Here is a 25,214-nt window from a genome sequence, read left to right as displayed (position 1 = left end):
CCGCGGTAAAACTGCACTGAAACAGGTTAAATTCAAATATCTAATCACATACTGATCAGACAAGATTATGTCCTTAGTTCAGTGACACCAGTTAAAATTTCCATACTAATGCAAAACTGCAGTGTATTAGTAAAATTGTATTTGGTTTACAGAATACTTGAGCTGTATGCTGCTGACTATAGAGTCAGACGTGGATCTCATAATAACCTGTCTCATGCCTAAATCCCTTTGTTTTGGGTGGAGCTGTGAAACAGGTCCTTCTCATAATTTAACCACTGTTATGGTCTTTCAAAATAGCACCCAAATAGTCACTTTGCAACATCTGGTCTGTCGAGGCTATATGGTGTATTCATTGTGTGGAGATGTCAACAATCGCACCATGAAGCCGTATGTCTTCTGTGCTTCCTCTCCATCCATTTCTTCTATTTCTTTCCGCACCTCCTCTGTTGCTTTATCGCTCTCTTTCCTCCGTGTTTTCCAGATGGGGCTGCTATGCGGGCAGGTGTTCAGACAGGAGACAGGATCATCAAGGTATTGTGTTCATCTGCCTCCATGTCTTTAAACTGCTAATGTCACTGTTTTCTTGTCCAAGGCCAATACAGAGGCTGCAGGCTGCCACCTTCTGGTCAGTCAGTGTCTCTACTCTTGTTGTGCTGCATCAGGGAATCAAATGAGGGCCCAATTCCAATCTGGTCCCCACACCCTCCCACTCCGTGTTGGAGTGCACTCCGTTTGTAGTCACACTCACAGCTGAATGAAGCCCCCTTCTTTAAGGTGTAGGGCATAAATACAGCAGCCACTTCCTTCCCTCTCTCCGGCTAGGAAATAAATATCAGAATCAGAAATACTTTATTGGTCCCCGGGGGGGAAATGAGTTACGTTTTGCTCCCGTTCTAGAATATAAATATAAAAAAATATAGAAATCATAAGAAAATATAAAAAAGAAAATATATATATAACAACAGTGCAAATCATAATGCTGAAAAATAGGATCTATGCAAATAATATAAATGCATGCATTTATGAAAATGTAAGAATAGTGTAAAATTTAAAAAATGTTTAAATGTTCTATATAAATAAATGCAGTGTTAATGCCGGAGTAAATCAGATTATTGCACAGTTGAATTATTACACTGTTAAGTCAGTATTGCACAGTTGAAGATATATATGCATCAATTTACAATCTAATAAATATGTCTACCGTTTTCTAGACTGGACAAGGAAATATTTGATCCTAAATACAATCTATTTACTCTATGTTGTTGACGTCTGAATGACAATAAAGTAGAATAAATTTAATGTTTATCAGTTTGAGCAGATTACAAGTAAATGTTTGTACTGGTAGTCGCACGGAATTCACAATTTAGTTCCATGACGAACACGAAACAGCGTTGCACGTCATCAGTAAGGGCAGCTGGTTAAGTCGGCAACGATGCAGGCTCGCTATTGGAGGGTTTTATAACCCACTTCCACTCCCTGTGAATTGGTTTGAAATGGCACTTAATATGGCGGACCCTCTACGCGTATGTGCAAACGGAGTGGAAGTGCGTAGGGAGAGAGTGTAGGGGGTGGTTTCGAATTGGGCCGAGATGTCACATTGTAAAGCTGAACCTACAATGGGAGAGTTTGGACTCAGTGTCTGTTGTTCATCTCTCATCATTGCTGTCTTCCAGGTTAACGGGACCCTTGTTACACATTCTAATCACATTGAGGTGGTGAAGCTTATCAAATGTAAGTTCCTCCGTCTGTGTTCTAGCAAAAGCCACATTTAAAAAATAAACCTTTAAGTAAAATTGACACTTTGCTTTGATTTTTTCATTCCAGCGGGCTCCTATGTGGCCCTCACAGTATTGGGGCGTCCCCCGGGGCTCGCCCAGATCCCTTTGTCTGAAGCAGAGTCTGAAATGTTGGGCGTTAGCATTTCCTCTCCAAACTCCCCAGCAGCAGAACGCCCCTACAGTCCTCTGGACCGCCTCTCCTCCACTCATCCACCATGGGTACTAAATGTTTCTTGCCTTCCTTTTTCATCCTCCCTCCTTATCATCTTGGGGGTTTTCACCTGGGTTATCACAAGCCCCTTTCACACAGCCTGTTGAAGGTGGGAATGTTGCGCCGTTATTCTGCCTCGCGGGTTCTGTTAAAAGAAGTACAAACATGGAATGGATGGACAGAGTTGTTCCGCCATTAAGCCGGCAGCGGTTGTAGTGACAGAGTCGAATCAACGTCTGTGTGAAATGGACAGCCGGCTAGAGCTGCAACTATTAATCGTTTAGGTGTCAACTATTAAATTAATTGCTAACTATTTTGATAATCGGTTCATCGGTTTGAGTAATTTAGAAAAAAAGTAAAAGTTCTCTGATTCCAGCTTAAATGTGAATATTTTCTGGTTTCTTTACTCCTCTATGACAGTAAACTGAATACATTTGAGTTGTTGACAAAACAAGACATTTGAGAACGTCATCTTGGGCTTTGGGAAAAACTGATTATGACATTTTTTCACCATTTTCTGACATTTTAGGCCAAACAACTAATCTATAAATCAAGATAATAATCGACAGATTAATCGACAATGAAAATAATCGTTAGTTGCAGCCCGACAGACAGCCCATTGCGCAACAACTTGCTCACACAAACACTAGACAATGACACTGTTGTGTTACACGTCCCATTAATTAATCAAAACTTTATTTATACTCGAGAAATCATTGAGGGGCGACCCTCATTTACAATGACATCGAGTCAAAACAACAACAATGAGATATACAAACAGACAAGATGCGATATCGTTATAAAAATAGTGAAAACCGTTCAAACTTTCCGATTAGGAAGAATAAATTTGATGGATACATTCAGATATTTAAGATGTAAAATAAAGTACAGTATAGAAGCCCTAGAACCTTGTAATTATGTAGATAATTTGACAGATTAAAAGTTTAAGTAGAACACATTTATCAAAAGCAATTTCAAGTAGAAGTTGGGTGATTTAAGATCAAATTTCTAAAATGTCCAAAGGGTATAAATTAATTGATTTTAATGTGTTGCTGTATTTTGTTCCAAGGGGCAGGAGCACTAATATTAAAGCAATTTTTCCAAGTTCAGAACTAGCTCGTCACACCGGCACACGATCCAAAATCACACAGTGGGGCAGCGTTACGCCAATCTTGTTTGGTTCATTGTAAAAAAGCAAAGCGGGCATAATAGCGCATCTTCTCTACGGCAGTATATACATACAGGCAGATACATGAAACTTGACCTCTGCTTTTAACCCATCCTGAGGAGCAGTGGGCTGCTGTAAAGCGCCTGGGGAATTTTTGTAGTGGCTTTTCCATATCTCATCCTTTCTCAACCATTTTCTGTATGCTTATTTAGTTAAATGCATCTGGATTACGTATATCTAATATTTGCTTGAATGCTTCTCATCTGTAGTCCAATGCACAGTTCCTCAATATGCTTTTCAAATTTCCTTTTCAATTTTTTTCCCCCAGGATGAGAATAGCAGTTTCTGCAACCAGAGGATTGACATGTTGCAAAGGATGCTCTCAAAAGAGCAGCAGGAGCTGCAGGTTAGCATAACAATCACTGCCACTTACTGTGTTCTCTCTATTGTAACACTGTTTTCCTCTTACGGAATGTTATGTTATTATCTCTGTTAAAAATGAAAAGATCAGCTCTCATCCATCTTTATATACAACATCGCTTTGGGTAGGAGGCAGGTGTTATGTGTACACTTATAACTGCTGTTTTTTTTATGCAGTGATGAGACAGTATTTTTCTAAACATCCCGGAACAACATATGACATGTTTTACTTGCCTGATTGTACACAGATAGCGGGTTACTACTGGTCCTGATTGCTTGTTTTGATTCCATCCCTTTTTGCTGTAAAGGCCATGAAGGAGGAGTACAGCAGGAACCCCTCCCCCAAACTACTGCAAGACATCCAGGAAGCTAAGAAACACATTCCTCAGCTGCAGGGTCAGCTCTTCAAGGCCACTGGGGCAACACAGGTGAAGCAAACCCTTGCATACAGAATAGTATCACTAATGATTCACCAGCAACCAATCCAAACAGTATAATTTGTGTAGTGCATTTAGGGATCGCTCCAGACAAATCCTAATCTTATCAGAGGATTAGGGTTTTCTCTGTGGGAAGCCACTCTTTTGTGTCTGTGTCACAGCTTATTTTCATTCACTGAACCTTGTGTTATGTATGTCAACATTTTAGTATGCTCTCTCAATTTTAAAAGTCATATTTTATGAGATAGATGTAGCCTGTTAGCCTTGTCTGTCCCAGAACATGTCTTATTCTGGACTTTGTGACATCTTATTGATGTGTAATAAGGATGTTCATAATTAATAACCAATCTTGTGTTTACATGAATCCATAGGAGGCTGTTCCAGGTGGTGATGCAAATGATGGTAGCATGTTTGAGACGGATCACACTCCCGCCTCTAAGGGAGACAACAGTACAGATCTGTCCTGGAGCAGCACTCCTGTAAGTTATCAGCACTAATAACCAACATCATTCAAATTTCCCTCTGAACTTCATATTAAACCTTCATTCCAAGACTAGAGAAGCTTTAGCACAATAGATTCATAGCCTCATGCTATATTAGATGACTTAAATCAGTCTTAATTAACCCTGCTTAGCTTTGGCTACAACAATACCTGTTTCACACCAATGACCAGGGTCTGACCTGGGTTATCTGACCCATGCTGAACCCTTCTTTTGTAAATTCAAACCAAGCCAGTCAACCCGGTTTAATCCCTGGTCATGACAATTCAGATACGACCTGGGTCACAACCCGGGAGCAATGCATACTAATCAGTTCAGGTACTGAAAATGGGCGGTGGTTTACACATCTGGAGGACTACAGAGAGAGGGGATGATGGTCATTAATGTGTGCTAAAATGTCACAGAATGATGCATGTTTTTTGGGATAATATGGTGTAAATATAGTACATACAGCATTTTTACCTTTTGTAAAATGCTTAACTATGTCATACTGTGTTGCATGGAGCTGGAATGTATGCAAAAACATAAAGACAACATACAGATTTACAGTATCTAACACTCATGAACCTTTTTTCCTCCGTCTATAATCTACAGTACCCATTTATCATATTAGATACATTGTGCTATCTAATATGATAATATAGGCTACATTTACGAAAGGATTACAGAACTTCTGAAGACTGAAATGTATATTTCACTCACTCTACCATCCCAGCAAAGATTTGCTTCATATAGTAGACTTACTAAAGTTTTTCAGCTGGGCATGTGGCAACTGTTAGATAATGTAAGAGCGTGTTTAAATTTCATGAAGTTTGCTAATTGCTCTATAATGTGATGAACAACGACTGGGTTTAGCACTTTATAACAGATGGAACAGGTGATACATATATTTTTTACAGGTTTATTTGGAAACTTAAAAAAAGGTAACGTTAGCAATAAAAAATGTGCAAACACGCTTTAAAAACAGATGCGCTCACAGCTGGCGGTACCGTGAGGTGGTTGGCTTGCACGGTATATTTCTGTGTCTGTGTAAGACGGATGCCTCTCTCATTCAGCAGCCTTGTTATGTTCGTATACATGTTGTCCTTCTACAGCTTATTTCTTCCTCACCGTGGACAGGCAGGAGCTTCCGCACCTCAAAATCTTGCCACACATCCATGTTGTTCAAATCGGCCGTCGTACACCTCCAATGTATCTGAAAACATTCCTGCTGCCGTCGCACCGTTTGTTTCTTTGAGCTACGGAGACCTGTGACAATTGCGTCACGACTGTGTGCCCCCATTTGCAACTAAGTAGGTTTGTCCCGCCCCGTTTGTTAGCGACCCTGGCGCGTGCCGTTCACATTGAAATCGACCCTGGTCCGGCCCTGGTCTGACCCACCTCCAGACCTGGGTTGTGAAGCCAAGTCGGTCAACGGGGGTTAGCCCTTTCAGACACAAAATCAATGCTGGTTCAACCCTGGTTGAGCCCTCGGTGTGAAAGGGGTATACGTGTATGTATTGATTCTGCATTCAAATTACTGTTGGTCATGTATGATAACTAATGGAATAAATTATTTGGCAATAGTTGTTGAGTTTTGGGTAAATTTCTTTTGTTAAATTGAGATTGATTCAGAATCTAATATTTTGTTCCATCCCACCTCCAGATATCTCGCTTTGGGCCTGGATCTCCAGAGAGCCTTTACCCAAGAGAGTCATCCTGCCCCAGCCCAAAGAACACACCCAGGAACAGCTTCAACTCCTGCCACTCTCCAGAGGCAGAGGACGCCACTGACCTGGTAACTATAAGAAATGTACTTATTCACTCCCTTTCCTGGTGTAAACTTGGGAAAGAGAATTTTACATGTTGATGAATAATCTGTCAGTGCAGGTATACCCCAGATCATTTGGGTTATAAATGTCCAGATGGAGAAAGTATTTATGAAAAACACTTATTCCACACCGTACCACTGTCTTTTCCCCAGGACTCTCTGTCCCCTACCACAGTCAGCAGTCCCTCTTCCTCCCGCCTCGTCTCGCAAATCATCGGAGCTGAGGACGACTATTTTGATTCAGACCAGGAGCAGGTACAGTATTTTACCACAGGGCGATCTTAACATCTATGTCAATCAAAATACTAAACCCAACTTTCATATTCAAAATATTTTATAAAAGGCGTGATGCTGTAATTATAAACTTTTCTTTGCAAGCAAGGTGTAAATAATATAATTCAAACTCGTGTCACATTTGAAGTTGGCAAAGTCGACGAGTGCAAACTGCTGTACTGATTTTGTTTCAGACGAACGGCCAGTGTAACAACTTTAACAGTATTGAGCAGCTCAAGTCTCGTCCCGCCCACCTCGCAGCCTTCCTTCACCACGTCATCTCTCAGTTCGACCCTGCTCCTGTGGTAAGACCCTCTCTCCTCACACCTTGTTAAAATCTTTTTATGTATTCATTTCCTGTTTTCATGCCGCCACTACAGCTCACTGTTTTTTTTTCTTGTGTTCATCAGCTGTGCTACCTCCATGCTGACTTCTACAAGCAGACCAACTCCAAAGAGACCAGACGGGTATTCATGGATCTCCACAACTTCTTCATTGACCGTGGAGCAGTAAGTACAGTTTTTGTTCCCCACAGTGAAACAGGCCAGACTCATCCAATGTTCATCCGTCTGTCACTCACACAAGATGCACACAGTACGTCACTGTTTGACTAAAACAAGTAAGATGTGGCATGTCTCCATGTCAAAACATGGAACATGATCAAAAACCTCCTAGCCCTAAGTCATATTTACAAGTTAGAATAAGGTGATATAGTTGTTACTAATTGGCTATTACATCATTCATAGGTCATGACATGATTTATGAGCGCCTTAATTTATGATCTGCACTCAAATTGACATTTAATATAATTTGAAAGGGTTTTACTGAACTTCAGTGTGTTCACTCGTTTATTTTTTGTGTCTCTTTTTTTTGCAGAATTTGAAAGTTGCTGTTCCTGAATCCATCTCTACTGATCTCGGTACGTATTTCATGCTGTGCTTTTGCTTCATTTGGTTGTCTTCCCAGTGTCCCTTTGAGTAGGCAATTTCTTTTGTCACGGTCACCTTTTGGACTACTGTTGGCTCACTTCATCCTCTTGGCCATCCTCATTACACAGTCCTTGTAAGCCAGGCAAACTCCCGACCAAGGTGTTAAGAAATCAAATGCTCTGATGGTTTGGAAAGTAGTGCTTAACCTTAGCAGTGCCTATTTAGTGTGCACTTGACATAATCCTGTTAGAGTCTTGGCGTACAGTATATGTGAGTGTGTGTGTGTGTGTGCATGTGTTTGCAGACCGCCGGCGGACAGAACTGATCCCAGAGGAACTAAACAGACAACACGTTCAAACACTGCAGGACTCTCTGCTCCCCGACATCCAGAAGAACCTTGAAGATTTCAGGTAAACTTGTCAGCTCTGAATTTTTATTTTCCTTCGTTTGGTAAGTTCCAGATTAATTGCGGAACTTGAGAATTTGAAAAAAAGGCATTATCGATCTAACCAAAGTTTATGTTGGCACATGTAGGCAGAAGCGCAGTATGGGCCTAACGGTGGCTGAAGTAGAGCTGTCCAGACTGGACCAAGAGAGAGTCAGGGACCGGGTCACTCTGGAGCGAGAGCGCTCGTATGCTGAAAACATCATCACCAAAGTAGAGGATATCCTGTAAGTAGCACATGCACACACAGTTACATGACACTAAGGCCGCAACTAACGTTTATTTTCATTGTCAATTAATCTATCGATTATTTTCTCGATTAATCAATTAGTTGTTTGGTTTATAAAATGCCAGAAAATAGTGAAAAATGTCGATCAGTGTTTCTCAAAGCCCAAGGTTGCATTCTCAAATGTCTTGTTTTGTCCTCAACTCAAATGTATTCAGTTTACCCTCATAGAGGAGTAAAGAAACCAGAAAATATGTAAGGGATAATGTACAACGAGCCAGTCATTGTTGTGAAATAAACTCAGACAGGGTGATGCGGCACCCCTTGCATCGCCCTGAAGACGTTTATTTCACAACAATAGCCCGCTAGCTGTACATATTCCCGCTTATTACACAGCTACTTGCTTAAGAAATCAATAATTTGACACAAAAACGGTCCACCAGAGTCCGACATCACAACTGCACCCATAGCAACGGTCTATTATACATAGCAGCGGTCTGCTATAAAGAAATAACAGACAGTAGAACGCTGTGATTGACCAATCAGAATCGAGTACTCAGCAAAGCTGTGTAATAATCACATTTAAGAAGGTGGAATCAGAGAATTTTGACTTTTTGTTTTGAAAAAAAATACTCAAACCGATTTAATCAATTATCAAAATAGATAGCGATTAATTTAATAGTTGACAACTAATCAATTTATCGTTGCAGCTCTACATGACACACCTGTCATGCTTACAGACATACTGTATCTTAATGTTTCTAACCTTTATCAGCCAATCATAGAGTTTGTCTTCTTTGTGTTGTTTATAGGTTAACTACTCAGACCACAGAGGAAGAGAAATGGTAAGAAAACTTGTATTGTGGAGCGTTTGGTTGATTTGATATGAAGAGTATTTCTCAAAGCATGTGACGGGGATCATTTAGCTCTCATGGCCCCTCAAACCATCTGTGTCATCATTGCATTTACAGTCTGTAATGTGTCCCACAATCATCTAAAATAACTTAATTATTACTTTATTCGACTTTTTGACTCCTTTAACTGAATTATTTAAAAACAATTCTTGTGCTCAATGAATAATATGTCAGTGGTGTCGTTTTTTTTCAACCTTTAGAATATAGTCTTTGATGTTTCGGCCAAGAACGCATAACATATTAGTGTCATCCAAGCCCTATTCTACATCCCCCACAGTTTACATATTAAACACGCGGGCAGTCTCTTAAAGACAACGTGTAATTTATGCAGTGTGTTTATATTAAATAATTCAAAAGTGTGACTGATTGAAACAGTCTTGTTTGAAATGCCATATGGTCGCAGCACACCCCAGATGGTTTGTGTAGAAATAGTACGAGAAGGACTGGTATGACATATGGTGCAAGTGACAATATGGACATTTCAAGTTTTAGCATCCTGTTGTTTTGTCGGTTATGATTAAAAATGTTGTGTTGTCGCTTTTGTTTTGATTTAGCACTACAATGCAGTATGTCATCTATACATACATGAAGCACCTTGGTGTGAGGGTCAAGGAACCTCGCAGTCTGGAGTCCAAACGGGTCAGGATCAACTTTCTTCCCAAGATCAAGGTACTTAAACATTACTTCTTGCGACTTTGCCCTTCTCTCTCTCCTTTTATCATCTACCTGACAGTTTCCGTGTTTTTAATAAAATACAGAAAAGCATCAAGACAGAAAAGGAAGGAGAAGAGAAGGTGAAGAAACCCAGATTTCCCAGCATCCTTGGACCTCAGCGTCGGCCCAGCCGTATTGAAGCAGCATCGGGTGAGTTGGGGCTTTTGAGTGAAGACAAAATTATGACACCACTTCTAAAGCTTTCTTTTTCAAATTTTGACCCCACTTTTCTCTTTGTTCAGTGGGTAAAGCCTTGGATGGTCGCCCCCGGCCACAGAAACAGTTGTCTCAGCCTACACTGGGGGCAAGTGATCACATGGATTCTGGCCGTCTAAGAAGCAGCCAGTCGAGCGAGGGCTCTGAACTCACACACTCCATGTCCCTCAACGCCTCGTCTCCAAACAGTGCCACCTATTGCTCAGACAATAGCCGAGACGCTGATATGGGTGAGCTACTAAACACATCAGTAAAAGAAACACAGAGGAGGCGCTGGTTTCTAACTTGTTAATTATCTCTCAGGTGGGACTCCGACCTTCGGCCCCTCCAGGCTGAGTGACGGCCTTCAGTCCGACCCTCTTGATGGGTTGTCGTACCCTACTTCGCACTTTGACCTTTGCAGCCTGGACCAACTGCAAGAGGATGACAGAGAAAGCGACAGGTGCGTTTACAGTCACTTTTGCTTCCTTACGGTGCAGCCCCACTATATGCTGCCAGACTGGTGGCAAAATTCGCTCCCATTCATTGTGTATTAGAAGTGACTGATTTAACTGCACAAGGCATGCTGGGATGACCTGCGATGCGGACCAAGCTGGCGGTGCGACGAGGGGGCCTGACAATTAAAAAAATTCAAACATCGAGCTGCAGCAATGACTCTGAGCAGCTGTGTGTATAATCAGGAAATGCTAAAGCGAGACTAATGATCGTAGTTGATGATAATTTATCCATGTAAAAACATGTATTCTTAGTTCCAATAATATTGTTCAGCTGAGTTCAGAGCAGGAGTCATGTTAACTGCATTTTATCCAGACTTTTTTGAACAGCATTCATGTTTTTAACAGCTTTTTCCCCTCATTAATTTATGCCATAATCATCCATCTGACAGAAAACGGTTTGTACTGTTGCTTTTTCGTAAATAAAATACCCTTGTGTGGAGCTGGTAGAGAAGGGGACGGGGATTGTAGGATGGACAAGCGACCGGCGCTGCAGTGCATAGAGAATATTTATTTTTAACTTTGATTTTACTTTTAATATTTTGTTGTAGAGCCCATGACGGAACACCAAAGGCCATAAGAAGGTAAGGATACCAAATAATTTTCAAACTTAAATACATCTAAAAATACGCAGTGATGAAACCTTAGTAGCCAGATGAAAAGCTAACCTTCTGTCTTTGCCCCAGGCTTGACGGACTGGGTGCATCTGACGTCCAGAGTGAGGACGACCAGGGAACAGACTCTGAGCATGACCCTCCGAACTGGCAGCAGCTGGTGGGGCGAGAGATCCTAGCGGGTCTCAGGCCTCAGGAAATCAAGAGACAGGAAGTCATCAACGGTGAGTACAGGGCTTACCACCACTTCACATAATATCATTCATTAAAAGCCAGATCTATTTTCAAAGAATACGAGAGGTTCCCCCTCAATGTGCTTTAAAGATACTATTGTGTTATATAATATAGTGAGTAGAAGGGAGAAGAGAGAGATGTGCAGCAGCAGAGCATCTGCTGGGATCCAACCCAAGCTGCTGTCGAATGTACATCACGTTGAGCTGTGCAATTGATCTGCCATCTTGAATTAACATCTCGTATTGTGTCTGCAGAGCTGTTTTATACAGAGCGTGCACATGTCAGGATGCTGAGAGTTTTGGACCATGTTTTCTACCAGAAGCTCTCCAAAGAGGCCATCCTGCCTCCTGCCGACATCAAGAACATCTTCACCAACCTGGACGAGATTCTACTGCTGCATGGTACACACACACACACACACACACACACACACACACACACACACACACACACACACACACACACACACCAACACACACATCCTGACATCCATCAAAAATTATTCTCATCTATGCATGACTGCTCTTAAACCGTTAACAATTTAAAAGTAAGGTAGTGAGAATCAAAATAAAGTTTCAAGTAAAACAGCACCCTCACATTTTCATGTTGTATTCTTCTTCTTTGTTATCTTACACACACACACACACACACACACACACACACACACACACACACACTGACCGTCCATTGGTGCTTCTCCTTTGAATTTCAGTTTCAATACTGGAGCAAATGGCAGCCGTTCGGAAGAGAAATGAGTCTTCGGTAATTGATCAGATAGGAGACGACTTGCTCTCCTGGGTGAGTACAATTCTCAGGCTGAAATTGTATTTCCTCTTTCAAACATTTTCTTATATTGAATGAATTTCAAGATGACTGATGTGGTCGGAAAAAAAACCCCAACGTATTGTGCACAAAGAAATTGAACTGTTGCCTGCAATTGCTTTATAGCGAGAATTTTTTTTTGGTGTTGGCATGCGATTGAGGTCTTCAGCCTCAATTCTGTTAATTTTGAAATGTCATATCTGCATTTAAATGGTTATGTACAATTTAAATATGATAGAGAAGGGGTTAATGTTAAATTCCACACTAAAATCCTGAAACACAAAACCTTAGACAAGGAACAACTCTGCCAGGAAATGTAATCACAGTGGAAGCAAGCGAGTGAAAAGGAAGCCTGTTTCCCAGTAAATGGTTATGTCAGTCAATGCCCTAGATTTGGCTGACATCTCGATATCATGTGTGATGCATTAGATGTGAGGTGGCTGCATATCAGCTGGCAGCCTTGTCTAAAATGTCTCTATAGGGATAAGTAGGGTAAACGGTCCCCCGAGGGGTCGAACATTGATCTAGTCTACATTTAAACTTAAGCTGTCTCTGCTCCGAGGTCTTAAGCCTGGCCCCCTTCTGGGAGTTGCTGCTCATTGTAGTGGTTAAATACTAGACATTTCCATGGCAACTGCCCCTGACCCAGATCGACCGAGTGACTGATCACCGTCTCTGTCCGTCCCTGTCTTGTCCTGTCCTGTCTTGGGTCGGGTGGTTACAGTTCGGCGGCGGAGAGGAGGAGAAGATCAAGAAGGCGGTGGGGACGTTCTGCAGCAACCAGCCGTTTGCTCTGGAGATCATCAAGACGAAGCAGAAGAAAGACTCGCGGTTTACTTCGTTAGTCCAGGTAATGACATTATGCTTTGCAAATTGATTTTATCTTTGAAAGTTAGCTACTGTACTGAACGAATGCTCAGAATGTGTCAACAAGAGGAGTTAAACAAGCTGTTTAATTCAAGATATTCAGCTGAAATGCATTTCTCTGAGTAAAAACCCAAGCTACATTTAATGTCGCTCAGTCACCATTTATACTTCTTAAAAGATGCATTTTGGTTGTTTGGCGACAGCTTAAGTTCACCCATCCTGAATTTTTTTTTATTGCTTTGCAGGAGGCAGAGAGTAACAGACTGTGTCGCCGACTGCAGCTTAAGGACATCATTCCTGTGGAGATGCAGCGGCTCACCAAGTACCCCCTGCTACTAGACAACATCGCCAAGTACACAGGTGCTGTAATGTTCCCTCAAAGTTCTTCCTTCACAGCAATTTGTAGTGAACCACGTTGAAATCAGCTTATGTGCTATTATTTCAGTGCATAAATGACTCCACATACTAACTTTGTGCATGATCTAGGATATAATAATGATTCAAAACAAGATGTTTGCTTAAACCAAACAATGTGGCAAGTAGATAGTAGTCATATCGAATGATAAAAGAAGAGCTGCAATAAACGATTATTTTCTTTTTCGATTAGATTACTAGATATTAAATTATTTTCTTGATTAAACAATTAATCGTTTGTTTTTATAAAATGTCAGAAAATACTGAATATTTTTGGCATTTCTGCTTTTAAACAAAATGACTTAATCGATCAATCAAAATTATTAGATTCACTTTCTGACGTGGTACTAATTGCTGCAGCTTTATAATATAGTACAGTACTATATATAGCGGTCACTTGATGGGATTAAAGGCACGGTCACACATGCGCGAAATTAACATTCGCCTCCCGCTCACTTCCATTCTGTGCGAGCGAAGGGGTGAAAAAAACATTTGCTTCTGGTGGTGAAGGAAATTCGCATCTTCGCATTTGCGTGGAGTTCAACCTCCACGAATATCGCCTCAGCAGACGATGGTCTGTGCACACATACAAAACCACTTCCAGTTCACGCAGGTACAAAAACTGCTCCGTCTCCTGCATTCTTATTCAGACACTTCAAAGTCTGTTCCACTCAGTCACGAATACTTAGTCAATCACCGACTCCGTCACAGGGAGAGAAAATTGTGATCTACTTTTAAAAATGACAGTTTCAAACCGCTATTATACTAATTCTCTCTGCTACCGCATAACCGTTTTAGACTCTCCTGACTTGACTAGAAATTAATTATAAGTTTTTGTGCAACACCCCTGCATGTGACCTCCATGAGACAAGTTCAACTATCCAGCTCTCTCTCTCTCCTGTGATCCTCAAATCAATTAGGTCCTATGAGGCAATTAATTCAATATGGAAACTAATTTACTCCTGTTGCCCGTAGCCATGGAAATGGTTTATATGGGAATAATACCTAGTTTGCATTTTTATATTCTGAATGTAATATAATACAATAGATAAAAATGGAAGTCTTGAGATAGAAGAAAGTGGATAAAAAAAGAACCAAATAGTAGTCTTAAGCAAGGCTCTGCGTGGCAACACGCCAGCGATGAGTGAATTACAGAGACAAATGGAGAGATTAGCATTTTAATGGTCCTGGAGCGGCTCTGCACATTTTGGGAAATGTCTCACCCATTATTTGGTCCATCATTTAGTCTTGGCTGGAGTTTGGCATCTCACACAGAGAGAACGCACTAACGATAAAGTATAACCAGCTATTACGGGAACATAATGCCCCCCTGCTTTATCATAATTTTTGAGAACGATGATGTGCTAATGGACAGAGGAAATATCAATTTGCCGGACAACCCCCTGCAGAACTAAGGAGCCCTTACGTCTTATTTGATGTCATATTATCTTTCAGACAACGTAGCGGAGAAGGACAAAGTGAAGCAGGCAACGGAGTGCTGTAGAAAGATCCTCAATCACGTCAACCAGGCTGTGAAGGAATCCGAGGACAAGCAGGTAGGATTTTTTTTTTAAATCTTCTTTCCATTTCATACCATCCCCTAGACTTTTCTCTTCCTCCCCTTCAGTCTCATCCTAAGTCCTTCCTATTTTTTCCTACTCTACCACAATTTATTTTTTTCACTACCTTCTTTGTTCCCCAGGCAGTGGCTTCCTTTTTAAAGAGCGCTTACTTACCACCCCCCCTTCCTCTGTCTTCTTATTTTCTCCGTCCTTCCTCTAGAGGTTGGAGGACTATCAGAGAAGATTGGACCTCTCCTCTCTAAAGCAGACAGACAACCCCATGATCCTGGAGCTAAAGGTGAGTTATCTACACGACCCTTTTAGCTGCAGTTAAAGCACACTCACTTGTTGTACACCCACGTACGCTGTATGAAATATCCGCTCGATAGAAAGGTAGCGCTATGTGGAAATGGCTCCACGGACCAGCAGATAGTACTTAAAAGCATTTCATTTATTTCTACCTCCTTCAGAATTTGGATTTAACCAAGAGAACGATGGTGCATGAGGGACCACTGTCATGGAAAGTGAACAAGGACAAGACTATCGGTTTGTAATCAGCACATTATACGAGTTTGATTGTTATTAAACTTTGATATTGCTGCAAAAAAACAAAATGTAATCCACCTCTTCGTCTCCTTTCAGAGTTGTACACACTCCTCCTGCAGGACATCCTGGTTCTGCTACAGAAACAAGATGAGCGTCTCATCCTGAAGTGTCACAGTAAAAACCTGACAGGCCCCGCAGATACCAAAAGTATCTTCAGCCCCATCATTAAACTCAACACTGTGCTGGTGCGCTCTGTGGCCACAGGTCAGTTAACAATGTCTTTTCTGTTATGCATTTTTACAAAAAAGGTGGAACAATAACTTGATTAAATCAGGATCATATCAAAGAACGAAAGAACCCCTCACTATACCACCTCCAGGTATTAGGACTGCACAATTAATCGAGTAATAATCAAGATTTGGGCTTCCCACAATGAAATGAACATGATCGCCTGCGATATTGAGGTTTAAAAATGCGTGATCCGCTCACAGAAAACTCTGCTGCATATCAAATCAAGCGCCTCCTAGACTTACAGCCAGCCACACAACCGGCCGATCGAGATGTTTTGGCTTCAGTTTTGGGGATCCGTCATGCTGCTGTGCGCGCACCCTACAACTTTTCTGAATGTTGCAGCTGCAGTCCAGAGTAGAAGAGTAATATACTGTATACTCGTTTGCCCTTCTCTACGGGGGATTCAACTGGGCGCGTAAGAGAGCCGCTCGGTGTGGGTGGATCCTCTCCCCGGTGCTGGCTGGCATTTCCTCCACTTGCACTGCGACCGGCTCTATGTCCCTGAGCTTTACAGCAGCCCTCGCTCGCTGTCTGCTCTGCGGGGAGGGACGGGACTCATGGCGTGATGTTCAACCGGGCAGACCATCCTCAGTGCGTGTCTGCAGCGATGTCGGCAACTCACACCCAGCCTTTTTTTAAACACGGAGCCCGTCTCGTTAACCATTCATATCTATACAACCAAAGCGTTCATGATTAAATTGTTTACAAGAGCACGAAATAGTTATTCTAGTCTCTTAATTTAGCTCATTTTCTTCTCAAAGTGCACCATATTTATGCATTTAATATAGCCTACAAAGGGTATTGCAATGTCAGTTTTTTCCAACATCGTGCAGCCCCTAATTTGTATAATAGCAGGGATGTAGCACCACATGGAAGTAAAAGCAGTGCTCTGTTTGTTTTAATGTGAAAGTGCAATATAAACATGTTGCCTCTAAAAGCAATGAATAATTGACAAATAATCGTGATCTCAATATTGATCACAATAATCGTGATTATCATTTTGGCCATAATCATGCAGCCCTGCCAGACATACAACCCAGAATAAAGTATCAGGAAGTCTATGGCTTCACGCATGTAGGGCAAACGTGTGATTAATCTCACCCTGAACCTTATTTACACACTCTCTCCTGCCAGACAACAAGTCCTTCTTCGTCCTATCCATGTCAGACAACGGAGCCCAGATCTATGAGCTGATGGCGCCCACGGTCTCAGATCAGAAAACGTAAGTCTGCATACCTTTTGACTGATTCATTGAATTTGTATTGCTCCAGTGGTCAAATGAGCTAATCATTTTTTTGTTCCCTTGCACAAGGTGGCAGCGTCTAATCACCCAGAGAGCTGATGCCATGAAAGTCAAACCTCACAGCATCATACCATTACCTCAGACTGAGTATGTCATCTTTCTAATTTGATCCGATCAGATGGTTCTCAGGTTTTTGAGCTTGTTGCTAACGTGAGATGTTGCTTGTGTGCCAGTGGGGAGAGAGACGGTGTGGAGATCATTACAACGGGTGTTTCCAGGCTAAGTCGAGACCCAGACCGCACGTCCACCGGCAGCACCCAGTCTACAGGTAGCTTGGAGAAACATCCTCCGTGTTACTTTAAATATTCTACCCTAGTCAGCTGTGTACATAATCCTTCTCTAATTTACACCCACTCAGATAAAGAGAGCAGTCCAGCCCCTAGAGGTGTGATGCCGAGCTCTCTACCAGGTAGTAATCCATTTGAGGGAGTAAAGGCAGAGGAAGAGGAGGAGGAGGAAGGTTTTGTGGACCCAGAGCTTCCTTACCAAGTGGCTGAAGATGGCAAAGGGGGAGACTCGTTTAACATGTTTCCCTCCAGAGCAGACGAAGCACTGAAAACATGTAAGCACACAGAAAACAGATGTCTCAAAAATCAAGTGCTACACATGCAGTGAATTATTAATCAGCCCTTTTTCCTCAACCTGTCCCTCAGTGGCAGCATTAAAGCAGGTGTTGGTGACCCAGCTGATGTCCCAGGAGGCTGTAGAGCAAACCAAGCGCTCCACGGGGGCACGTCTCCTCAGGACCACGTCTCTGCGGACCCCCGTGGACAGCCGCGCACGGGTGATGGTCCACAATGGCTCGGAGAAGAACAGCTCCCAGACAGAGGACCCGACTCAGGACCTGGGCTCCGGGGACACGGGCTTCTTTGATTCTCCTGAAGATTATGGTGAGCCTGGACAGGAGTCAAGCTATTATTTGAGCGCTTTGCATCAATTCGCGTGTCCAGCGCTGCCTCCTGTTTACACCGGCACGCGCATGCCCAGTGTACGTGAATGGTCATGTGACATTCAGGCGTGGTAGTACGGACAGAGATTAATTCTGAAATGGCCCTAAAACAGCATTTTAAAACGATATAATGTATCAGTGTGGATGTAGCCTTTGTTTCTCCCTGCTCCTGCAAACAGGAGTGCTAAATGGCTTCTTTTGATTCTCTCAGCAGGGTATTTAGTCCTGGAGGGTTACGGCGGCCCCGGGGAGAGCAGCACAGACGACGACATCTTGGCATCGACCACAGGGAAGCAGCTGAGAACCTCGCAAGGCTGCGCCGCCGACTCCGGCATCAACTTGAGGTTTTCTTCAACGTCACAGGCCGGCAGCCTCTCCTCTTTTAGCAGACAGGTGTTGTCTCACCTTAGAAACCTTCAGGCCAACCTCAACTATCTGAAGGTATCTAACAAGTCACTGAGCTCACCAACATGCGTTTAGACATTGGGGGTTATTTTTATCGCCCTGATCTGACTGTGAATTGTTTGTTTTTTTTCTCTTGCAGGAGGTTGAGGCCAAGTACAATAATCTAATACGCCAAAGGCCAGAGAGGTCATCAGCAGACACGGATGGAAACAAAGGTATTTCAAGTGATGCTCAACATATGAGTCGCTAGATTTTAATAGATGAATCACTTCCTGTATCTGTTCTTTTTCTGATCTGACTCATTTTTTTTTTACCTCCAGATAAGAGATAGTGGAAGTCTGTACTGCAGCTTTTGGCTCTGGTCCCAAAGAGGAAGTACCGACTTTGTAGTCTGTTCCTACGTCTTGTGTCCTGGACTTTCTGGACATCCTATAAGCTTGTCCTCTCACTGCTGAGCCCCCTTTTTTTTCCATCAACCGTCGCCCAACGGATGCCACAGAGAGACTTGGGTGTGAGCAGGAAAACGTTTGAAGGGTGGAGTCATCATCGTTGTGATGCCGCGCCCCCCCCCCCCCCCCCCCCCCCACCAACCCCCCACCTCCCACCCCCTCCTCCGTCAGCACAAGGCAATCAGGGAAGTGGGATTGCCCCCAAAAAAACCTCACCCCCCTCTACCGTATAACACCCATTTCCCCCGGACCTCCCTGCAAGAAAGAGAACTTATACCAAAATGTACAAAGATGTGTGTTTAGAATATATATATATGAAACACAAAACAAGAAAAGGAAAATTTTAAGATAATGTATTAAGATTTTTTTTATCCCAAGATGTATTTATTTTCTTTCTTTTCTTTTCGTTTTTTTTTTTTTTTTTTTTAAAAAGTGTTTCCCACATTGCTTGCATGCTTTTGGCCATGGTGTTACCTTTTTTGGCTGCTTTTCCTGCTTCAGTCATACAGGGTTAGTGTGAGTGTTGGGTGCACGCTAGCATTACAAAGCACGCTAGCCTAGCGAACCCTGATGCAGGAATATATTCAGACTGATAGAGGCCAGAGTTGCGCTGGTGATGGATAGATCCCATTGTGTTAAAAGAAACTCTTGAATCGTGTTACTAGAATTTCAGATAAATTCTAGGTGTGGTGTTAACTAGAATGAAGAGTCTCAAGGCTCTGATCTGGTCCTGTTGCATTATCGTGCTGCCTCCTTCTTCCTCACTGTGAGTGGTATTTTTGCCTCTCGTCTGCTCCTCTTCTTCCTTTGCGTGTGACTCTCCCCCCCCCGTCTTTTCCCTGTGAACACTTATGGGTGTCATCCTTCTCCTCTTCCTCACATCCCCAGTGTCTTTCATGCTTATTTATCCCCCTCCCACATTCTATATGTCATGCTTCCTCATCTGCATCTGGGTATCTTGCCCCGTTTCCCCCCTTCCTCTTCTACAAGGATGCTCTTTTCTGTATCAGCTCCTGACAGAAACGCTGCTTCTTTCCGCTACTGTTGGCGATTGCTGATCCGACTGCCTGATATTCTAATGTCATGAAGTTCAACATATGTACAATGATCAAGTTGGAAGGTTATGCATAAGTTTAATAAATAAATGGTGCCATGACACATTCAAAAAGGAAAAACCTTGCTCGCTTTTGTCTTTTATGTGCACCCGATTTCATACGTATCCCGTGAAAAGCTGGTCGGTAAAACATTTTACTTGTACAGCTCTTATTGAATCAGTAATGGAGAAATGATTGAAGACCATTTTTGCATTTAACACGAGAAAGATCAAGGACACCCGAGCATTAGTCATGATGGATTAGCAAGTGTCTTTAACAAAAATTCTATCTGTCAATTTGTCATTGAAATATGTCAGTACATTTAATCCTAACTATGTGCCCTGGTCATAATATATCTGTGTTACATTTGTTGACCTCTTGTCATTACTTGTTAGATAGTGTACATTTATCAGATGTCAGTATCTCATCATGTACTTGTTCTATTCCCTGCTGATGAGATGTCACCTCCACTCACTCTCATGTAAGATTTAATGTTAACAATCTCTCCTATTATAATCACTTTTTACAGCGTGTCAGAGATCCTGTCAGTTGACCAAAATGTTACAATTAACTTTCATAAACTGAAAACACACTGTGAAATGATTAAATTTGTAAGACGAAAACGCGGATAACTCAGACCAGACAACGCCGTGGTAGCGACCTGTCAATCACAAGGTAGCCACGCCCTAAAGCATACCCTGCTTTATGGTCTATTTGACTCTAAATGGGACCATAATATACTAAATGAACATCATGCTGTATTGAAGAAGACTTGAAACTAGCGATTGAGACCACAAACTCATGTTTACAATGTTTACTGAGGTAATAAATCAAGTGAGAAGTAGGGTCATTTTCTCATAGACTATGTAGTATAGTACTACATAGTCTATAGACAGATGCCTATTGTGGCCAAAAACAACGCCATGGTTAAAAATATTGATTATTTAACATGTTTACAAGATGCCTTAAGTCTTTAATATGCCTGTCAAATCCTCTGGTGTGTACAATGCTACAGCTGAAGTGTCTTGTTTTGTTCTTTATTGTTAGTTAATTGTTTTTCTTAACTAAAGGTAAAATCATAAAATTAGAATTGGCTGAAATTGCAATTTGAGCATATAGCACGGAAGGTGTGTTAAATGTTTTTGTTGACTATACTGTGCAAGTGAATGAGCAGATATTCAATAATGTGCAGGAGCATTTAGACCAGGGGAGTCAAACTCATTTTAGATCATGGGTCAGGTACAGTCCAATTTGATGTCAAGTGGGCCCGACCACTAAAACCATTGCATAGTAACCTATAAATAATAACACCTCCAAATTTGCCCTTTCTGTTAGTGTAAAGCAGTACAAATACTTTATGAAAACTCTCACAAAAAAATGAAAAATCCATTTACAAAAGAGATGATGAACAACCTGAGATGTCTCGCTGATCTCTCGGCTACGACTAAAAAACGGACTGCTGTTTCCTCAAACCTTCCATCGTCACATTTATCATCTCAGTTTTCCCTCATAAGTTCTTGTATTTTCCTCCATGATGAGTCTGATAGTGGCCATGAATAATTATATTCCTTGAGCACTGAAAGGTGCTGGGAACACACCAAGAACACTGGCTTCCCAGTTACCTCTGTGAAGAAATAGGAACTGGTTGTCTTGGGAAACCTGACACTGTTTTCACTTTTCTCCATTTTCCACCGGAGGCTCCTGCATGAACAGTAGCTTGACAGTGTTCTGTCAAGTAGCCTGCACGTCAGCGCCCTACGCATATCCAGCGTAGGGCGTGCTACTCTTATTAGGACAGCATGACCAGGGTTGGAAATTAACTTTTTTGTCCACCTGCCAATGTGGTTGGTGGCTTCCAAAATCTAGCAGCCACTCAATAGACTACTATTGTTGTTTTGGCTGGTGAGTGAAGCAAATCTATCAGCCGCTGTTTCCAGCATTAGGCTGGTGCTAGTTTCCAACCCTGAGCGTGAACCCAAAATGGGAATAATAATGTATATTTTTTTTAAAGTTAGAATTAATGTTGCAATTTTTACACTTTGAAAAGTCATCCAGTGGGCCGGATTGAACCATTTGGCGTGCCGGTTCTGGCCCCCGGGCCGTATGTTTGACATCCCTGATTTAGACAGATGGTAACGTGTTTCTAAATGTTGCACTGCAAGCTGGCAGCGATTCAGCGTATTGTTAATGGATATCATACAGGGCTTAAGCTTTTGAAAGATGATCTCTTGTATGTGAGTAACCAAAACTGGATGACACACAAGATGTTCAAGCATGTTTTCACCTGAAGCCATTTCAAAATTGAAAATTGGGTTGGAAATTTGAACAACGTGTACATTTGGGAGCATTTTAATTAGATCTCTCTTGGTCCGATGTCAAGAATTTTCCTTTTGACCTTTTTCGTGGACATTTGGCAGCACTAAATGTCAGGAGGGTAGGAGTATTTTTAAAGGAATCATCAGTGAGGTTTGATCAAGGACACCGGTAGAAGGTGGTGATCATTACCAGCAGGTGGCAAACTTCCACCATTAAACACCCAGTGAAGAAGACCCACCCTGAAACCTGCAGTGACATCAGTGTTTTAAATAACCCAGGGTACCTATTGAGTTTCCAGAGACATTTGACTCCAGTGTCTGACAAATAAATGGAGGAATGCATCCAGTTTGTCTCGGTGATGCGACAAAGCTGTGGTCAAGAGAGGACTGTGCAGCATTTATTGAGACTTTGTCAGGGGCTCACTGCTACCTAGTGGAGTCACATCAGTGTTATGCCCGGCAGTGATTTTGCTTGTTATGTCTGAGTGGAAAGCAGGAGGACGCCTCAGAGTCTGAGTGACATGTTCCCTTCTTTTTCTCCCCCCCATCACCCCGACTCTAGGCATGCTGCAGTGAAACAGAAAGAGAGAGGAGAGAGGAGAGAGAGAAAGCTTTGAGGAGACAATGAGAAGCCAGACAAGGTATGAATGGGAAAATGGGGTGGGAGGAAGAAAAGACGATAAATTAAGAGTAATAGAAAGGAAGAGGAGAGGGACAGAGTGTGATAAAGACACAGGGAGGATGATGAGAGGACAGAGGGAAAGAAGAAGGGCTGGTAATTGATTGTCTCGTTTCCCAACATGCACCTGTCACCGAGCTAATTGGAGTGACAGAGAGGAGAGAGGTGTCACTCACATCAGAGCCCTTCAGGAGGGCAGTTTGTGTCAAGCTCCGATGAGACGAGCCTCTCTCCTCCTCCTCCTCCTCCTCCTCCTCCTCCTCCTCCTCCTCCTCCTTCCTCTCTGCTATGCAGGAAAATGAAGCTTTTTATCCTTTAAAGCAAAGACCTGCATTTGTTGCTCCCCAAAAATGTTGTGCCATCCTTTAAATATAGTATAAAAACAGAAGAGAAAACATGCACCCACATGTTTTTTTTTCAGATACTAATTTGCATACATTTTGGATACGGCTGAAAATCAAGTTTGATGTGTTTACCTGATGCTGTGTACCACAAAGAACTGTTACGGGTGATTATGGTGGAGCGCATCATTATGGTTGTTGCTATGGGGCTTAATTCCAAGATAAGGATGCTTGACTAAATAACTCACCTGTGACAGGAAACAAACAAGAAGGAGTATTTTCTGGAGAATGTGGGGCTTTTTTTTTTCATCCACATCTCCCCCAAACAGCTTCAACAAATTCTGAACATTCACGTGTGTGCATGTTCCTGTCCCAAAAGAGTTTCTCATCAATATGCTAATGAATTTTACAAGTGCTGCTATTTCCATTCTGATGGTATATATTTACACACCAACTCGTCCGTCTGTTCATCCTGCACCACTGTATAGAACTATTGTTGCTGCATGACTGGTTGCCACAGCATGGCGTTGGCACATTAGAGAGGTATTCAGTATTAAAACTCCATGTTGTCACTCAGTAAATCATGCACAGAACAGGCCTCATTCTCTATTCCGCACACCTCATTTTACGGATTTGGTGGAGTGCGCTGTTCATCAATATTCATCCGTGTTCTCAGCAGCACGAGCAGCATCCTGAGCTGCTGTTCTTACCAATACACGGTCAATCACCAGCGGGATCAGCAAAGATTACTGATGTCAAACTTAAGATCAGTCAACAAAATAATTAGTTATATCCCCCCCATTACTTCTGCGAAGCTTTTCTAGCAGAGTCACAGTAGGGTTGTTGCAATAATGCAATAAATCACCGTCTAGTTCAGCTCATCAAAGGCTATTATATTTCAAACGGTGGAGGAAAATAAATAAAGATGGTAATAAAGTGGACAGCTCCTTAAAAAGTTAAAGGTGGATTCAAATAAACTATTCAGATGGTGATTTATGGCGGTGGGTATATTCTTTTTTTTTATTATTGGGAAGGAGGAGGGGGGTTGTAAGTACTTGTCGAGCTAGAAAAAATAAGTTTGTTTTTCACTCCCTGCTTTCAAATATTATATTTTTATTGTAAATATGTAATGTTATTATACACGTCATGTGTTTAAATCAATGTTTTTTTTGTAAATCAATTTGTCGAACGCCTGTTTACGATCAGGTTGAACTGTCAAATGCATGTCATACTCAATCAAGGACATTTGATGATTGTATGTAACACGGTCACCTCAATTATAACCTGTTTCCCAAACCGGAGCCCCTGACCTTATGGGATTGATTTTCATGCTGCACTTCTCCCCCTCCATCGAGCAGAGGCCAATATCTGATGGATTGGACTGAAGATCAATGTGCTCTCCACAGTCTGATTAATCCACGGCCTCTCTGGAGTAATCACTGTCCCAAGCACAACAATGAGATGTGGAGAGGATGTGTTAAGCCGGCGCTGAGAGATGAATGAACTGACTCCTTCCAAATGGGAGGAATATGCTAAAATATGTTACTGCTGAAAGAGCACAGAGTCATGTCTGCCACATAACCACAGAAAAGGATACCCAGGGCCTGTTCAGTGGCTGTTGCTGTGGGGACACTTGATAATCAACCTAATAAATAGGCACCTGTGGCGTGGCTTGGCGTTAACCTTGTCTAATTACCACACCGCTCTTTGATGGAGTATCTGGGTAGAAAGCTTTGGGGCAGGCCAGCTGGCATTGAGGCTCACTGGTTCAGTCTGCTGTGAAAGAGAAACCAA

The 25,214-nt window shown here is 42.1% G+C and overlaps 1 protein-coding gene across 3 annotated transcripts in view; it reads left to right on the top strand.

The window, feature by feature from the left end:
- The window catches only part of arhgef12a (Rho guanine nucleotide exchange factor (GEF) 12a), a 45,973-nt gene extending 25,807 nt beyond the window's left edge, over nt 1–20,166 (top strand). For 2 of the 3 annotated variants that reach the window (XM_074642005.1, XM_074642007.1), the window contains 36 exons: nt 482–531; nt 1,674–1,731; nt 1,825–1,997; nt 3,486–3,563; nt 3,886–4,005; nt 4,386–4,493; nt 6,160–6,291; nt 6,478–6,579; nt 6,792–6,902; nt 7,008–7,106; nt 7,474–7,516; nt 7,831–7,936; nt 8,061–8,198; nt 9,010–9,042; nt 9,666–9,780; nt 9,870–9,975; nt 10,068–10,271; nt 10,345–10,483; nt 11,087–11,119; nt 11,222–11,373; nt 11,638–11,784; nt 12,096–12,181; nt 12,930–13,055; nt 13,318–13,432; nt 14,942–15,042; nt 15,269–15,346; nt 15,519–15,594; nt 15,691–15,858; nt 17,020–17,107; nt 17,198–17,275; nt 17,362–17,456; nt 17,547–17,750; nt 17,842–18,078; nt 18,349–18,578; nt 18,682–18,757; nt 18,863–20,166. In XM_074642005.1, the coding sequence (XP_074498106.1) occupies nt 482–531; nt 1,674–1,731; nt 1,825–1,997; nt 3,486–3,563; nt 3,886–4,005; nt 4,386–4,493; nt 6,160–6,291; nt 6,478–6,579; nt 6,792–6,902; nt 7,008–7,106; nt 7,474–7,516; nt 7,831–7,936; nt 8,061–8,198; nt 9,010–9,042; nt 9,666–9,780; nt 9,870–9,975; nt 10,068–10,271; nt 10,345–10,483; nt 11,087–11,119; nt 11,222–11,373; nt 11,638–11,784; nt 12,096–12,181; nt 12,930–13,055; nt 13,318–13,432; nt 14,942–15,042; nt 15,269–15,346; nt 15,519–15,594; nt 15,691–15,858; nt 17,020–17,107; nt 17,198–17,275; nt 17,362–17,456; nt 17,547–17,750; nt 17,842–18,078; nt 18,349–18,578; nt 18,682–18,757; nt 18,863–18,873 (4,016 nt within the window). In that variant the 3' untranslated portion in view covers nt 18,874–20,166. The remainder of the gene's footprint in view (nt 1–481; nt 532–1,673; nt 1,732–1,824; nt 1,998–3,485; nt 3,564–3,885; nt 4,006–4,385; nt 4,494–6,159; nt 6,292–6,477; nt 6,580–6,791; nt 6,903–7,007; nt 7,107–7,473; nt 7,517–7,830; nt 7,937–8,060; nt 8,199–9,009; nt 9,043–9,665; nt 9,781–9,869; nt 9,976–10,067; nt 10,272–10,344; nt 10,484–11,086; nt 11,120–11,221; nt 11,374–11,637; nt 11,785–12,095; nt 12,182–12,929; nt 13,056–13,317; nt 13,433–14,941; nt 15,043–15,268; nt 15,347–15,518; nt 15,595–15,690; nt 15,859–17,019; nt 17,108–17,197; nt 17,276–17,361; nt 17,457–17,546; nt 17,751–17,841; nt 18,079–18,348; nt 18,579–18,681; nt 18,758–18,862) is intronic. The other variant, XM_074642006.1, reaches the window with a different exon arrangement.
- Nucleotides 20,167–25,214: the final 5,048 nt, after the last annotated feature.

The sequence above is a fragment of the Sebastes fasciatus genome, chromosome 7, assembly GCF_043250625.1.
Source record: "Sebastes fasciatus isolate fSebFas1 chromosome 7, fSebFas1.pri, whole genome shotgun sequence".
Lineage (NCBI taxonomy): Eukaryota > Metazoa > Chordata > Actinopteri > Perciformes > Sebastidae > Sebastes > Sebastes fasciatus.
This window is presented reverse-complemented; position numbering and strand designations above follow the sequence as displayed.